General features: G+C 43.7%; 1 protein-coding gene across 1 annotated transcript; it reads right to left on the bottom strand.

The window, feature by feature from the left end:
• Nucleotides 1–377: 377 nt before the first annotated feature.
• Nucleotides 378–16,704, bottom strand: LOC139724386 (E3 ubiquitin-protein ligase TRIM56-like). Its single transcript, XM_071635534.1, has 2 exons — nt 16,630–16,704; nt 378–1,734 (listed from the first exon to the last, which is right to left on the bottom strand). Exon 2 carries the CDS (start codon nt 1,722–1,724, stop codon nt 378–380), a length of 1,347 nt encoding a protein of 448 aa, XP_071491635.1. The 5' UTR covers nt 1,725–1,734; nt 16,630–16,704.
• Between the last annotated feature and the right edge of the window lie 238 nt (nt 16,705–16,942).

Below are 16,942 nucleotides of genomic sequence, written 5' to 3'. Positions count from 1 at the left end.
TGTGGTCGCTATACTGCCATCACTGTTTCGTGATTCGTGTAAAAATTTAAGAGTCTATGACTTTCCGTTTTAAATCCAGTTATGACGAAATCCTTTCTATTCAGTTCATGTGACTGAGCTCTATTCGTGAGAGTGAACCTGAATATGGCGTGGTGTGGAATTGAACGCTAAGACCCCGTTTACAGTCCACCTTCATTTCATAAGTCGATTATAGTTATGGCTGATCACCATCTGATATCTAAATCTTTCAGAACAACCTGCTGTTTGCCTTCTATATCATACAAGAAAAGTCTTCCAAATCGAGAACCAGCTGCCACTTGGCCATTCGGAGAAGAGGCAATGCAGTCAATCCCGCATTAACAGGTAAAATGACGACTTCAAACCCGCCGCGGCGGCGGCGGCGGCTGCAAACGCGACGACGAGGGCGGTGGCGGCGGACCCGACGGCGACGACAACCGCCGCGGCACGAAACCCCTTGAAGACGGCGGCGGCGGCGGCACGAAATCCCTCCCCAACTGCAGCGGCCGACGCCCCGGCGGCGGTGGGATACCCCTTGAAGACGATGGCTTCGGTGGGGGACCCCTCGACGGCGGCGGCGGCGGCGGCGGCTGTGTAACACTATTGGAGATTCCTCCGGTACACTTGTCGGGGGAAAGAATAACAATCTCTCCCAGATTAAGATTCACTCGTCTAGTCTGCTGAAAAGCGATACTCTCTCCTTGCAAAGTCATTTTTCGTGGCTGTTCGTAGTCGGGATCAGTCTTTCCGAGAACTTCTTTCAATTTTTGACATAATGTGTCGTGCGCAGTCAGAGCTTCGCCCTCTCGAGGCATCTTCAAACCATTCTCAACCAGCTCGCTTACTTCCTTGATCTCACTATTCTGTAGCTTGCTGGCATCTTTCATGCCTTGCAGCTCTTTGTTAAATACCTTGAAACGCCTTGTACACTCTTTGATCAGGTGATCTCTTCTCTCTTGAAGCTGTTGGATCGACTCTTCGCACGTCTGCTCGATCTCTCGGGAGAGCTTCTCCAGGACTTGCTTCATCTTTGCCTCCTGTTCCTCGATGAACACGATATATGCATCATTGTTCGACATCTTGACATCAGCTCGGCTACGTAACTCCCCGATCTTCTCCTTCTGTTCATCTTCACGCGCTTTGCCGTCAAGAACCTTGTGCCCCGCTTGACTGTGTTCCATCATGCCACACCGGAAACAGACGAACTTCTTACACTCGACGCAGAAATACTCCTCATCCTCGGACTTGTGCTTCTGACATTTACGACGCCTCTTCTTGGAAACTTTCCCCGAATTAATGTCATCCACCTTCACAACCTCGTGTCCCGCAAACTTGTCCCATTTGTCGTGAGTTTTATGGCAGTCGACGCACATGTAGTCATCACATTCTTGGCAGTAGGTGATGGCTAGTGGCTTCTCGCTTCCACGACATACGGTGCAGACTTGGGTCTGGTTTTTGACATCTTCGATTAGAGACTTGATTGGATGGTTGCACTGCAGTAGATCAACATTTCCTTTAGGTACGTTGGTGACCTTTCGGCAAACTGGACAGGTTATCTTGCACCCCTTCTGAGAGTTAAAGAGTCGCATTAGACAGTCTTTGCAGTAGGTGTGGGAGCAGGACAGGAGCCTTGGATCAACAAAGACGTTTAGGCAAATGGGGCACTGAAGGTTACATGTCACGAGGTCATTGACACTGGTTGCCATGGTGATGTTTCTGAGTAAAACGAAAAGAAATAATCTTTTGACCAGTTTCGAGACTGCTTTGGTATTAGAATGTCAACGGCTGTCTCAGGTTTCCCTTTACACGATTAAATAGAAACTGGCGACATGTAAGAGATTTATTAGATTGTTTTTGTGCCTCCGCCACGAAGTGTCGCCGGAGGCATTATGTCTTTTTCGGGTTGTCCGTCCATCTGTCCTGCCGTCTGTAATCAATTTTGAGCACTGCGTAACTAAAAAAGAAAAAAGTTTGAGGTATCCTATTGAAATTTGGCATGTATATATGTATAATTTGTGCCTATCAACATACAGTATGTATGCACATGCTCAAGGCCAAAGGTTCAAAGTCAAATGCTCAAAATTTCACTATTTCCCCATATCTATGCAATGCCTGAAGGTATCTTTTCTTGAAATTTAGTGTATACATGTACAGTCAAACCTGTCTCAGCAGCTACCTATCAATAGCGGCCACCTGATTATATAGCGGTCACTTAAAATCCCCAAACGGGATTGCTGTGTTATAGACCCTTTCAATAGCGGCCCCCTGCCTAACGCGACCAGCGGCCACTCATTTTGTCTCCCGTGGCGAATATCTACCTGCGTATAGCGGCCACAAAAATTTAGCCGAACCGCTAAATCAGCCATGAATACGTTGGCTTTTACGTTCATTGCGTGAATTCTACCGAGTCCATAGGTCAGTCACAATCACACAAACATGATTCACAAAATTAATACAGCTCTTTGCCATGAAAAGCCATCTTGCCATTAACTTGTAGATCTCGGCTTCAGTAATGCCGCCCTGAATAGATGCTTCAAAGGCAAAGACATAACATTTTACAATTTTACCAAAAATACCGACTAATTTAGTGTTAAAATCCCTTTGAATAAGGACAATATGGTACTTATCTGGGTATTGTTTATTGTTTACGTCAGCTTCGCACATTATCAATCCCCTCGAATATTCACGCGTGAAGCCCATTCATGCAAACCGGCACGAATCAGAGCAATTCTTTAGGCCCGAAATGTTATTTTCAAAATCAAAAGAACAAAAGTAGGCAAAAAGTAAATTGAACAAAACGAAAAATCCCTATAATATAGCTGCACATGCACTTATATGCTGGTTGTTTTTAGGAATAGCGCGCGGTGTTTTCTGTGATGATAAAAATAAAAATGCAAGTATTGACATTAAAAATGACCACCAAATTGTCAATAGCGGTCACCTGTCTTTAGTGGCAACTTTTGTTGTTTCCTCGGGTGACCGCTAGGTTTGACTGCATTACCAAATGAAGATTCTCCAGAGAGAGTTTCCGGTCATGAAGTCAAAGGTCAAGTGAACATTTCAAACTATCTCATTTTTTTCTCCATATCTCGCAAATGTTCCAAGGTATCTTCATGGAACTTAGTATAATTATATGCATGTACTGACTGGCAATGACTATCCAGGGAATTTAGGGGTCATGGGTCAAAGGTTAGCGGGTCAGAGCTCAATATCAAATCCTCAAAAATTTTATTATTTCCCCTCATATTTGTTTCATGCAATGCCTACATCATATTTGTTGAAACTTAATATACAAATCTTAATTATTTTCTTCAGATTTATATCATGCGACAAGGCAAGTTTCTATAAAAAAAAAATTGCCCAATTTCAACACCATTCCTACATTCATGTTAGCCTTTGCCTTTATACTGTTTTAAAGAGCTAGGATCGTTCACGTTGTTTGCCGAGTATAAAAATTGTAACTATTGTCCACATGAAACAAGTATATAGTAAAATATCCTTCCTGACATTGTATCACCTTGATATACATGTGGATGGAGTACATGCAGCCGTATTAGTGGAAGTACAGGGAAGTCGGACAATCCGTCCAAAAGTTATGAATTTTTAAAGATTCTGCACAGTCACTGCTGGACGAGAAGACTACTACAGTTTGTGATGTCACACGCGGAGGACAATATAAGGAAAACATAAAAACAAAACACAAAATTTGTTTAATTTTTTTTTAAAGTACACATTCTCTCAACTTGCTAATGACGGGCGTTAAGGGTAATACTATTCCCTTGCCTTCTGAAAGAGGCAAGTCTAATGTTCTTTTATTATGCGAGAAAAGTGAAAATATGGTGAATGCTGTTTATTTTTTTTATATCGTTCTACGCATGTGACATGATAGGCTGCAGTACCTTCTCATCCAGCAATGGCGTCAATGACACTTCAAAAATGCATAACTTTTGAACGGATTGTCCGATTTTCCTCAAACTTTCACTGACGATTGTGTTCCACTAATATTGCTCTGTTTTCCCAATCCATGATTATATTAAAGGTACTATTTACCGCTGGAAGCAGTTATTCAATGATTGTTCGAGTTATCAAATTTGGTGCATATACTGTAGGTCCGTATCTCAAAACATTCTACCATAATACATATAAGAATAAAAATTCTCAAAAAAAGAGACATATAACTGTACAGACGAATCATTCTGGAAACAATTTTATCTATTGAACTATTATTCATATTTTGTATATTTAACGGTATTTACTATTGATTATAGTGATAAAGTATTTTTACGTTGGTTGTTTCTATCCTCAAATCACATTTTGAACTGTTTTGAAGCACTAAAGCGGGTTTATTGTTTCATAAAAATTATGCAAATAAATAATGCCTTTAAGCTGAAGTTGTCCTTTAAAGGTAACTTCAGCTCCACGGAGCTGTTTGAAGAGAGATATCAAGCTATGTACCATAATACATTTATGTACAGAATATATAAATCATAGAAATAATCTATCCATGCATCTTAGAATTTACAAGATTGAAGATGCAGATATTGTAATATTCCTTTCCCTTTGACATAAAGTGGTGTGAGATTTTCAGTGAGACAGATTGAGGAACATGGATTTTGAAAACAGTGTTGTACCTACGTCACAAAGACACATACACATATACACACGCACACACATCTATACTGTACAACAGTTTCCTATGTCTTCAATAGAATTAAATTACTCTGAGTTATCTGAACATGAAGCAAAGAATTACTGAACGCTTGAACGTGTTCAGCAAGTAACAGCCAGTGTATATTCACATGCATATACTTGTATTTCATCGGACCTGTACCTTAATTCCACAGTTGCTACCTCGAGATCTACTCTGAAACCTTAACGATAAAACATCGTAGATTGAAACGAAAAACTAAGTATTTCTACTCTGTCAACTCCGTCGACGTTCTGACATCAAGATAGCAGTGTGATTATATCTCGAGATCTTCATTAACAAAGAACGATAATCTTTTCAGTCTTACAACTGTGCTCTAACACAGAATTAATCAATCCATCAATCAATCATTCATTCAATTAGTCACCCAGCAAACAGAACGTTTTCAGAACGTTTCCTAAACTTGTTTTTTTTTGGTTGTTGTTGTTTTTTTTTTTAGGTTCCGTACGTCTTCGTATAAAATGGACGTTTTTAACACGTACACACAACGTCAAAGTGGGGACTTGGCGTTTACCGCAAAGCACAGGTTTTTCGGAAAACGTTTTAAAAATGTCAATGGACGTTACAATGACGCCTTATGTCTGCAACGTCTTCGTCCTTTATAAACGTCCACAAGACGTTTTCATTAGGTCTGCTACGTCAACTTCGTCTTTAATGAACGTTAAAAAACGTGTTTATTTGGTCCACTGCGTGTTCATCATTGGTTTCCAAATTATGAATATTCATGCCAAATTATGAATATTCAAAGTAAGGTGTGTGTGATCTAATTTTAGTAACCAGTGATACAAATTCATTAGTTGGGAATAGGATGTAGTATAGGTGGTAGGACATTAGGAACAGGTTAGGATATATTATATAGGATTAGGATACAATAATCTCAGATTGTGTCTATATAATCTGATAACTATATATATATATATATATATATATCATTAAATACATGATTTATAAACCTATTTTATATATATAGATATACATACATATATCATGAAATATGTGATTTATAAACCTATATATATATATCATTAAATACATGATTTATAAACCTATTTTATATATATAGATATACATACATATATCATGAAATATGTGATTTATAAACCTATATATATATATATATATCATTAAATATATGATTTATAAACCTATTTTATATATATATATAGATATACATATATCATGAAATATGTGATTTATAATGGGTTTTAACGGACTGCAAGGAAGTTAAAACAATTTACTCTTGAAGGACACAGTAGCGATGTTGCCGGGCAGATATAGGGCAGGGGGGATTACGCAACAGGTGACCCCTGCTCTTGCTGCCCCTCTCGTTTGCGGGGGTAAGCGCACGCGGTGAAGAAATTGCTTAGGTAGCGTCATTCGATGGTGGTTTGTCGTGGAAGCAGGAAGTAATTGAGGCGGCTCCTAATATTGGATTTCGTGCATTGTCTTACACATTGAACTTCGAAACTTTGTAGTTTTCTATCATCTTCGTGCTACTTTCCCTCCCTTGGAACTTTTTGGGGTATACCTTCTTGCCTTTGAAATATTGGATATCATACGTGAACTTACATCGTCGATTCTGGGGCACTGTCTTTGCATTTTCGCATCGGGACGTTTGGGCCTAAGTTAATATCATCTTAGTTCTGCATTTCACAACGCCGGTTCTGGACTTTCACTATGCCGAAGTCGCGGAGTAAGATCATGAAGAAGGTGATGGGGAAGGAGCCGCCAGCGCCGCCCTCGTCGACGCGTCGTCGTGGTCGAAAGACAACCAAGAGTGGGGAGGAGGACCCGGCAGCTGGTCAAGGCGGATCGCCTGCAGCATCCGGTGAGTATAGTGTGTCTGCGTGTGGGCATGGTGACGCCTCTTGGCCCACCGTGGTCGACGCGGTGGTGCGTGAGCACCACGTGGCAAGCAAATCGGTAGATCTTAGTCCGGTTGGTCAGTTGATTGACCCACCTGACACTTTTGATGCCCTTCCCCAAGCCTTGTCGTGCGTAGGGGATGAGCTGGGGAGCGTCGTCCCCATGTCGGTTAAAGAGAAAATTTGGAAGGGGGAGTTTCTTGATTTGGGCATCCTCCTCAAATCCGACGTAGGTTCCCTGAGTGAGGAGGCGTCATTCAGCCTCGTGCAGGCTGGAGGATCTCTGCAAGTCAGGAGCGCGAGTCGCACCCCGCAAATTGCAAATATTGATATGTGGACGTCGGCCTTTCTGACATACGCTTCGGTGTATGTAGAAAAGCATGGAAATCGAGCGCGCGAGTTGTTCAAATATATGGACACAGTTCGATCAATCGTGCGCTTCGGAGGCTATAATTGGCGCACCTATGATGTGCAATTCAGGCTGCGGCAAGCGCGACAGCCGCTCCGTTCGTGGGCGACTATTGACACGGAGCTGTGGCTAACCGTAGCCACAGCCCAGCCCAGAGCAGCGTTTCGTTCGTATACTCCGTTGCAGCCCTTTCGGGCGGGAGCTGGGTCAGGAGCCGCCACGTCATACCTGCGAGGTCGTCGCGGGGGCCTTCCTCACCCCCGAGAGATAGGAGAGCGGGGGCAGATTTTGCACGCGGACGAGCCAATCACTGCTTCGCATTCAACGCGGGCTCTTGCAAGCGGGCGATCTGCAGATTCGCACATGTCTGCGCAAATTGCGGCTCCTCTACCCACACAGCTCAAGCCTGCACGCGGGGCGCTGTCAATGGCACCCAAAAAGACTCTCGGCCCATCCCCAATTAACATTGAGCGCGTGATCCCCTTTCTGCGCAATTATCCGGATAAGACAGCTGCAGTTAACATTATTGAGGGCTTTCGTTTTGGTTTCCGTTTGGGTTATACGGGGGAGCGGGTCGCTCACGAGTCACGGAACCTGGTCTCAGCGACAGCACACGCGCAAGTTCTACATCGTAAATTGTTCAAAGAGGTTAGCCTGGGGAGAATAATCGGTCCATATGTCTCACCTCCTTTTCCAAGATTTCGCTGCTCCCCAGTTGGGGTGGTGCCAAAGAAGGTGCCAGGGGAATTTCGCATGATCCAACACCTGTCAGCCCCTCGCGGTGCATCCGTAAATGATTGCATTGACCCGCGCGATTGTCAGGTCAGGTATTCTACTTTCGATGACGCCGTTGACCTCGTAACGCGTTTGGGGCAGGGGGCAGTCATGGGAAAAGCGGACATACAGTCTGCCTTTCGTCTTATCCCCGTGCATCCTGATGATTTTGAGCTACTGGGCATGCGCATAGATGGTCTATATTATTACGATCGTTGTCTTCCGATGGGCTGCTCGGCGTCGTGCGCGATTTTCGAGCGTTTCAGTACCTTTCTTGAGTATTGTTGTAGAAATATCGCTGAGTCGGATGGCGTATTGCATTATTTGGACGATTTTTTCTTCGCAGCTAGCTCTCGACGCGAATGCGCCAGTCTAATGCGTTCTTTCCTTGCAATGTGTGAGCGGTTTTGGGTGCCAGTGGCTAATGACAAGACTACGGGTCCTGTCACCGTTATCGAGTATTTGGGGCTCACAATCGACTCTGTTTCGCTTACTGTACAGGTCCCAGCAGAGAAGGTGGTGGCTTTGCGCGCTGATCTAGAGGAAGCCACCTGTTGCCAAAAGCTTACACTCCGGCGTTTGCAGTCGCTAATAGGCAAGCTTAATTTCGTCTGTCGCGCGGTCGCACCTGGGCGAGCGTTCTTGCGGAGACTAATTGACCTTACAATTGGGATAAAGCAACCATTTCATAAGGTTAGACTGACCCGCGGCGCCCGAGAGGATTTGCGTGCGTGGCTCACCTTCTTAATGCAGTTCAATGGCACCGTGATTAGATCGGCAAGCGAATGGACTTCGAATAGCGCGTTCAGTTTTTATACAGACGCTTCGGGTAGCATTGGGTTTGGCATCTACTTCGATGGGGAGTGGGCGCAGGGCAGATGGCCCGCCGGGGTGCTGCGGGAAAAACATTCCATCGCATATTTGGAGTTTCTTCCCATTGTCATCGGAGTGCAAGTTTGGGGAAAGCGCATTGCTAATCAGAAGGTGCTGTTTTGCTCAGATAATCAGACGGTAGTGCATGTCATAAACAAGCAGAGCTCTAAATGCCCACGCATTATGGCCCTGGTCAGAATTTTCGTAGTGTGCTGCCTCGAGCGCAACATTTGGTTCAGAGCACGTTACGTCCCCGGTTGCCGTAATGACATAGCTGATTCTTTGTCTCGTTTTCAGATGGAGAGATTCCGTTTGTTGGCACCACAAGCAGATCCCCACGAGACCCCCCTGCCACGCCAGCTGTGGGAGAGCTTGTGCTAGAACGAGAGAGACTCCTATCCCAATCCCGGGCTGCTAGCACGCACAGCACGTATACACAGGCATGGGAATCTTTTCAATCTTTTCGATCGGCTTATCATTTCAGCCTCAGCGCTAACCCCACGCTCGAGCAGATTGTGCAATTTATAGCCTACCTGTCCCTTAACGGTTACGCAGCTGCCACGTTGGCCACCTATATCGCGGGGCTCTCCTTTCATTTGCAGTCACGTATGGGCCGGTGGTCGTCTAATACATTTAGACGCTACATCCGAATTGATAAGATTTTCTCATAATAGCGCACATTATTGTGGCGCTTATTGAGCGTTTCGGGGTTTACAACCCAAGTAAAGTCTTGGTTTGAAAGAGAAAATAAGTTTTTATCAATCTTTTGAAAGCCAAATGTTCTTCACTCTTAGCTTTAATTATATGTTTCAAGTTGTGGTAAGGGCTACCCAATCGTTATTATCGTATACTGAGAGTTGTAAACTGAGAGTTATCAATATGCCAGTGCATTACAGTTGCATTACAGTTGCCGAACGCTGTCTTACATTAGTCAAAGTACAGATAGGGCAACAAAGTTTGTTTTCATGCCAAAGTTGGCACCCTCCCCCCCCCCCCCCACCCATTTCCATCTCGGATACCGCGCTTCTCGTCTCTTTTTTTCTTTCTCTCTTATCACAATACAGGCGTAAGAGTGATCGCAGACGGGGATTCAGGGGAGCGACGAAGCGGGCTCGGGCTATCCTGCTGGGACTCGCTCTTCGGACATGCATAGTAATAAGGTCATTAGCATCTCCACCTTCGCGTTGCTGCCTGGTCGGCTCCGTTTACACAGGAGGTCAGAATCATCGACTTTTATAGTGTGCGTTTACACAGGAGGTCAGAATCATCGACTTTTATAGTGTGCGTTTCAACCCGGGGCAACTTTATCCTATCATTCCTTGGTAGTCGCTGTCAGGCAACCATGATATCATCCCACTACCGATCTCGAACTGCCTGGTCTTTGTGTTATACATTGTTCCGAATGGATTAAAGCACGATACATACGAACTAACAAACAGACAAGCCCAAAAAATGAATAAATAAAGCAATATTCTCGCGTCATTATAATGTCAGCCATGGGCTGGAGCACAGGTGTATTTAGCGGCAGGGAGCAGTATTCTTAAATGGACCCAAACAGGCCATGGCATTGACTTTCGACAGAAGCCGGTTCCCCGCAGGATTGTAGGTTCTGCTTCCTCTTTTCCGCGTTATTCGGGTTTACATACTTGACTGTTTTACCTTGTATCATATATTCCCTTGTTTGGGCCCTTCAAGACACAGTTTAATATTGTGGCCAACCGTTCTCATATAATAATGTTAACTCTATTGGCATGGATTACAACTAAACACGTAGATAAATGAATACATTAGTAAGTAAATAAATTAGAAATATAATACAAACTCGTAAAGTAGCGGCCCGTCAGTGTTGTGCCATCTGGATTATTGTTCGGCCGTGTACATTCATGTTTCACTATTATAGGTTGTATATATGTTATATGCTAGTCTGGGGGTAGCGGGCATGCTCTAGTAGGGTCTTGATTGGTTGCGTATGAATTTAGGGGATTATAAAGGAGCTGCTCCGTTGAGCTCCTTGGATGATTGGAGATAATGATGTCCGTACTTCTCGGTGACTCTGTTATCCTATGGCGGCGGACCCTGGGGGTCCGTTTGGCCGTATTTTGATAAAATTAAGCCGCTATAGGATAACATCTGCTTTAAAGTACAGTTTGAATCGTTCATAATTATATTCCTCTCGAGGTAAAGGGGGCTTTGTTCTGGTAACATACTTTTGGATGCAATTCTATTTACCGGCGAGTAGCGAAGCAGGCTGACCTTAGTACCACGAGGATGGATTGTTATCTAAGCCCTCCGTAAATATGCGAGTCTTGGGGCAGTCGCGCTGGTCGGTGACTGCCTCAAGGCGCGGACGCAAGGGATCGGAGTTGGTATATGTGCCCTCGTGAAGCACTTGTTAATGCGACCAGAACAGGTGTTTGGGTTTTATTTCCTGCCAATTTCGCTATCGGTGCGGCGGGGCAGATGGACTTTTACGGGTGGCTTTGCTTTCGCTTGATATACCAGTTGAGTAACATTGGTTTACTATATGAATTAAGGGCCCTTGTCACAGAGGCTATAAACCCCCTTCATCTCGGGATGCATAATGCTGTGAAGTGTATTACTATTGTACGTGTTTGGAATGGTGTAAGAAGTTCTCACTATATCAAAATGTATATGCAAGATCGAACTCGTTATTATGGATAAGCACGTTGTCATTCGATTGTATGGATTATATAACTTATGGCTTCCACGATTAAACCACCATAACCGCAGATTTGGTTTTCCATGTCTTTTTATTGTGTCGTAGCAAGGAGTAATGGGTTTTAACGGACTGCAAGGAAGTTAAAACAATTTACTCTTGAAGGACACAGTAGCGATGTTGCCGGGCAGATATAGGGCAGGGGGGACGTGACGTCACACAGTGCTTTATCGTTAGGCGCATGCTGGACGGCAGCAAACGTGGTCGCATCTCCAGGGACGTGCGCTGCCCGATCACCTTATCCATATTAAGCCGCATGCTTGTGGCTCTCCCACACGTGTGCGCTTCGTCATTCGACGCGTTGCTGTTTCGAACTGCTTTCCTAGTAGCTTTCTTTGCGTTTCTCCGGGTTGGGGAATTTACCGTCCGCGCCCGAAACCACACCCCCACTCTCAGATTGATTGACGTTCGCCTGCACAGCGGCAAGGCAGCTTTGGAGCTACACCTCCGTTCTTCCAAGACTGACCAGGGGGGTGCCGGTTGTTATATAATCTTGCCTAGCAACGAATCCAAGAGCTTATGTCCAGTAGCAGCCGCTAGTGCCTACGTGGCTGTGCGTCCACGTGGTAGCGAAGCTTTCTTCGTGCGTTATGACGGGGCCCCCCTAGTTAGGAAGGATTTCAATAACATATTAAAGCGCTGCGTGGAGTTCGTACGCCTCCCAGTCGCACTATTTTCTTCTCATTCGTTCCGTATTGGAGCGGCCACGTCAGCTGCCACGGCAGGCATTCCGGATGCAAGGATTAAAGGCATGGGCCGGTGGTCGTCTAATACATTTAGACGCTACATCCGAATTGATAAGATTTTCTCATAATAGCGCACATTATTGTGGCGCTTATTGAGCGTTTCGGGGTTTACAACCCAAGTAAAGTCTTGGTTTGAAAGAGAAAATAAGTTTTTATCAATCTTTTGAAAGCCAAATGTTCTTCACTCTTAGCTTTAATTATATGTTTCAAGTTGTGGTAAGGGCTACCCAATCGTTATTATCGTATACTGAGAGTTGTAAACTGAGAGTTATCAATATGCCAGTGCATTACAGTTGCATTACAGTTGCCGAACGCTGTCTTACATTAGTCAAAGTACAGATAGGGCAACAAAGTTTGTTTTCATGCCAAAGTTGGCACCCTCCCCCCCCCCCCCCACCCATTTCCATCTCGGATACCGCGCTTCTCGTCTCTTTTTTTCTTTCTCTCTTATCACAATACAGGCGTAAGAGTGATCGCAGACGGGGATTCAGGGGAGCGACGAAGCGGGCTCGGGCTATCCTGCTGGGACTCGCTCTTCGGACATGCATAGTAATAAGGTCATTAGCATCTCCACCTTCGCGTTGCTGCCTGGTCGGCTCCGTTTACACAGGAGGTCAGAATCATCGACTTTTATAGTGTGCGTTTACACAGGAGGTCAGAATCATCGACTTTTATAGTGTGCGTTTCAACCCGGGGCAACTTTATCCTATCATTCCTTGGTAGTCGCTGTCAGGCAACCATGATATCATCCCACTACCGATCTCGAACTGCCTGGTCTTTGTGTTATACATTGTTCCGAATGGATTAAAGCACGATACATACGAACTAACAAACAGACAAGCCCAAAAAATGAATAAATAAAGCAATATTCTCGCGTCATTATAATGTCAGCCATGGGCTGGAGCACAGGTGTATTTAGCGGCAGGGAGCAGTATTCTTAAATGGACCCAAACAGGCCATGGCATTGACTTTCGACAGAAGCCGGTTCCCCGCAGGATTGTAGGTTCTGCTTCCTCTTTTCCGCGTTATTCGGGTTTACATACTTGACTGTTTTACCTTGTATCATATATTCCCTTGTTTGGGCCCTTCAAGACACAGTTTAATATTGTGGCCAACCGTTCTCATATAATAATGTTAACTCTATTGGCATGGATTACAACTAAACACGTAGATAAATGAATACATTAGTAAGTAAATAAATTAGAAATATAATACAAACTCGTAAAGTAGCGGCCCGTCAGTGTTGTGCCATCTGGATTATTGTTCGGCCGTGTACATTCATGTTTCACTATTATAGGTTGTATATATGTTATATGCTAGTCTGGGGGTAGCGGGCATGCTCTAGTAGGGTCTTGATTGGTTGCGTATGAATTTAGGGGATTATAAAGGAGCTGCTCCGTTGAGCTCCTTGGATGATTGGAGATAATGATGTCCGTACTTCTCGGTGACTCTGTTATCCTATGGCGGCGGACCCTGGGGGTCCGTTTGGCCGTATTTTGATAAAATTAAGCCGCTATAGGATAACATCTGCTTTAAAGTACAGTTTGAATCGTTCATAATTATATTCCTCTCGAGGTAAAGGGGGCTTTGTTCTGGTAACATACTTTTGGATGCAATTCTATTTACCGGCGAGTAGCGAAGCAGGCTGACCTTAGTACCACGAGGATGGATTGTTATCTAAGCCCTCCGTAAATATGCGAGTCTTGGGGCAGTCGCGCTGGTCGGTGACTGCCTCAAGGCGCGGACGCAAGGGATCGGAGTTGGTATATGTGCCCTCGTGAAGCACTTGTTAATGCGACCAGAACAGGTGTTTGGGTTTTATTTCCTGCCAATTTCGCTATCGGTGCGGCGGGGCAGATGGACTTTTACGGGTGGCTTTGCTTTCGCTTGATATACCAGTTGAGTAACATTGGTTTACTATATGAATTAAGGGCCCTTGTCACAGAGGCTATAAACCCCCTTCATCTCGGGATGCATAATGCTGTGAAGTGTATTACTATTGTACGTGTTTGGAATGGTGTAAGAAGTTCTCACTATATCAAAATGTATATGCAAGATCGAACTCGTTATTATGGATAAGCACGTTGTCATTCGATTGTATGGATTATATAACTTATGGCTTCCACGATTAAACCACCATAACCGCAGATTTGGTTTTCCATGTCTTTTTATTGTGTCGTAGCAAGGAGTAATGGGTTTTAACGGACTGCAAGGAAGTTAAAACAATTTACTCTTGAAGGACACAGTAGCGATGTTGCCGGGCAGATATAGGGCAGGGGGGATTACGCAACAGGTGACCCCTGCTCTTGCTGCCCCTCTCGTTTGCGGGGGTAAGCGCACGCGGTGAAGAAATTGCTTAGGTAGCGTCATTCGATGGTGGTTTGTCGTGGAAGCAGGAAGTAATTGAGGCGGCTCCTAATATTGGATTTCGTGCATTGTCTTACACATTGAACTTCGAAACCCACCTCCTCCCCGTCCGCCTCCTGCAAATCTTGGATTGGTATTTCATTTCTTATGGGTGTTTCGATAATTGATAACAAAGTACATAGGGGGCAAGCTTACCTACGTATTTCCATACGGTCGTCGTAATGGACGTTTCGGTTTTGATGGAAACGGATGTGCCGATTAATGATTACAATATTTGAATGGATGTCAGGGAGGCATGGGTTGTAATTAGGTAACAGTGGGATAGTGTGGCCATTCTCAAGAGCGTAGCTTGGTTGCACCGCGCAGGTGGACCGCAGGGGAATTTTCCGGCGACATTTTCCCTTCATAATAATGGTGGTTGAGAAAGCTGAAGGGTTTTTTGCTGGTTTTTCGCCCCTGCTTGGGGGTTGCCACACTTTGCGGCCGTATTTTGATAAAATTAAGCCGCTATAGGATAACATCTGCTTTAAAGTACAGTTTGAATCGTTCATAATTATATTCCTCTCGAGGTAAAGGGGGCTTTGTTCTGGTAACATACTTTTGGATGCAATTCTATTTACCGGCGAGTAGCGAAGCAGGCTGACCTTAGTACCACGAGGATGGATTGTTATCTAAGCCCTCCGTAAATATGCGAGTCTTGGGGCAGTCGCGCTGGTCGGTGACTGCCTCAAGGCGCGGACGCAAGGGATCGGAGTTGGTATATGTGCCCTCGTGAAGCACTTGTTAATGCGACCAGAACAGGTGTTTGGGTTTTATTTCCTGCCAATTTCGCTATCGGTGCGGCGGGGCAGATGGACTTTTACGGGTGGCTTTGCTTTCGCTTGATATACCAGTTGAGTAACATTGGTTTACTATATGAATTAAGGGCCCTTGTCACAGAGGCTATAAACCCCCTTCATCTCGGGATGCATAATGCTGTGAAGTGTATTACTATTGTACGTGTTTGGAATGGTGTAAGAAGTTCTCACTATATCAAAATGTATATGCAAGATCGAACTCGTTATTATGGATAAGCACGTTGTCATTCGATTGTATGGATTATATAACTTATGGCTTCCACGATTAAACCACCATAACCGCAGATTTGGTTTTCCATGTCTTTTTATTGTGTCGTAGCAAGGAGTAAACCTATATATATATATATATGATTTTTAAACCTATATATTTAAACCCTATAAAAATAATCATTAGACATTCTTAAAAAGTTTTCTGGACGTTCTAGACGGATACGAAAGGTTCTCTAAACGTTCTAGAACGGGTCATAAAACTTTTTAGACGTTCTTAAAACGTTTATTGAACGTTCTAGACAGTTTTCTACACCAGTCCGCAGAACGTCCACAGAACGTTCTGAATATTGTTACAAGGTTTTAATGTCGTCTATAACGTTCAAAAGGTTTTCTACAGGTCCTTAAAAATTCCGAAAGGTTTTTCATTGGTTTTCTTAACGTTTAAGAACGTTTTTATAACGTCCATTTGAAACATTTTAAATACTTCGAAAACCTTCAACAAATACACGTTCTGAAAAGGTTTTGACAAAACGTCTAAAATCAATAACGAACTTGGAACGTTTCAAGACCGTTCAGAAAACGTCCTTGTGTTAGCTGGGCAGTCAGTAAGTCAATCAATCAATCAAAATGCAGTTCTTGTATATTACATCATGCCTTTGACAAGGTCTTTGTGAGCTTTAATGAAAAATCAAAATAACAAGTGAAATGCAGCGAAAATCCTGCTTTTTGATAGGGCACATGCACATGTACATGCACAGTTTAAAAAAAGGATTTTAAAGATTTCTTGAATTTTTGTATTGTGTCTGCGCGTTTGATAATAATTTGGGAGGCTATTCCATAATGCAAGGCAGCATGCCCCTGATATCGGTCATGCCTGTAGTCCCAACAACATAGCTATTCAAATGTAATCAGCCACCTGGGTCAAACGAGACAAAATGATATTAATAAAACATCTTGTCCTACAATGTACGCAGCGGACAAAATCTGAAATCATCGTTTGAGTCCACAATACATCTCACTATACGAAACCATAAGATGAAATCAAGAGGAATAGGCCCTACTTACCTAATCCAGTCAGAACGGAGAGCAGAGAAGTACAAGAATTGGTGATACGTTTCCTGAGTTTCTGCGTCAAAATGGCGTTTTATTCTGGCGTCATAAAAACTGGTGGTATGTTTTGATATCCGCCACTCTTAGCACATTATAGATCTCAAAACACGCTGTTTTTGCAAATTGCAGGGTAAAACAATCTATCCTTTTTATCTTCTCCCGATGCATTTTATCACGTAATTTTATGTAGAGAAAATTAAATGATGTTAATTTGAGTAAAATCCTTACTGGTGGAGAACACAATCGAATGGCTGCCGAATTGACAAAT

Source organism: Diadema antillarum, unplaced genomic scaffold (assembly GCF_040938485.1).
Source record: "Diadema antillarum isolate AM-2024a unplaced genomic scaffold, OU_Dant_1.0 scf00000015, whole genome shotgun sequence".
Classification (NCBI taxonomy): domain Eukaryota; kingdom Metazoa; phylum Echinodermata; class Echinoidea; order Diadematoida; family Diadematidae; genus Diadema; species Diadema antillarum.
The sequence above is the reverse complement of the archived record's forward strand: the minus strand, read 5'-3'. Positions and strand labels throughout refer to the sequence as shown.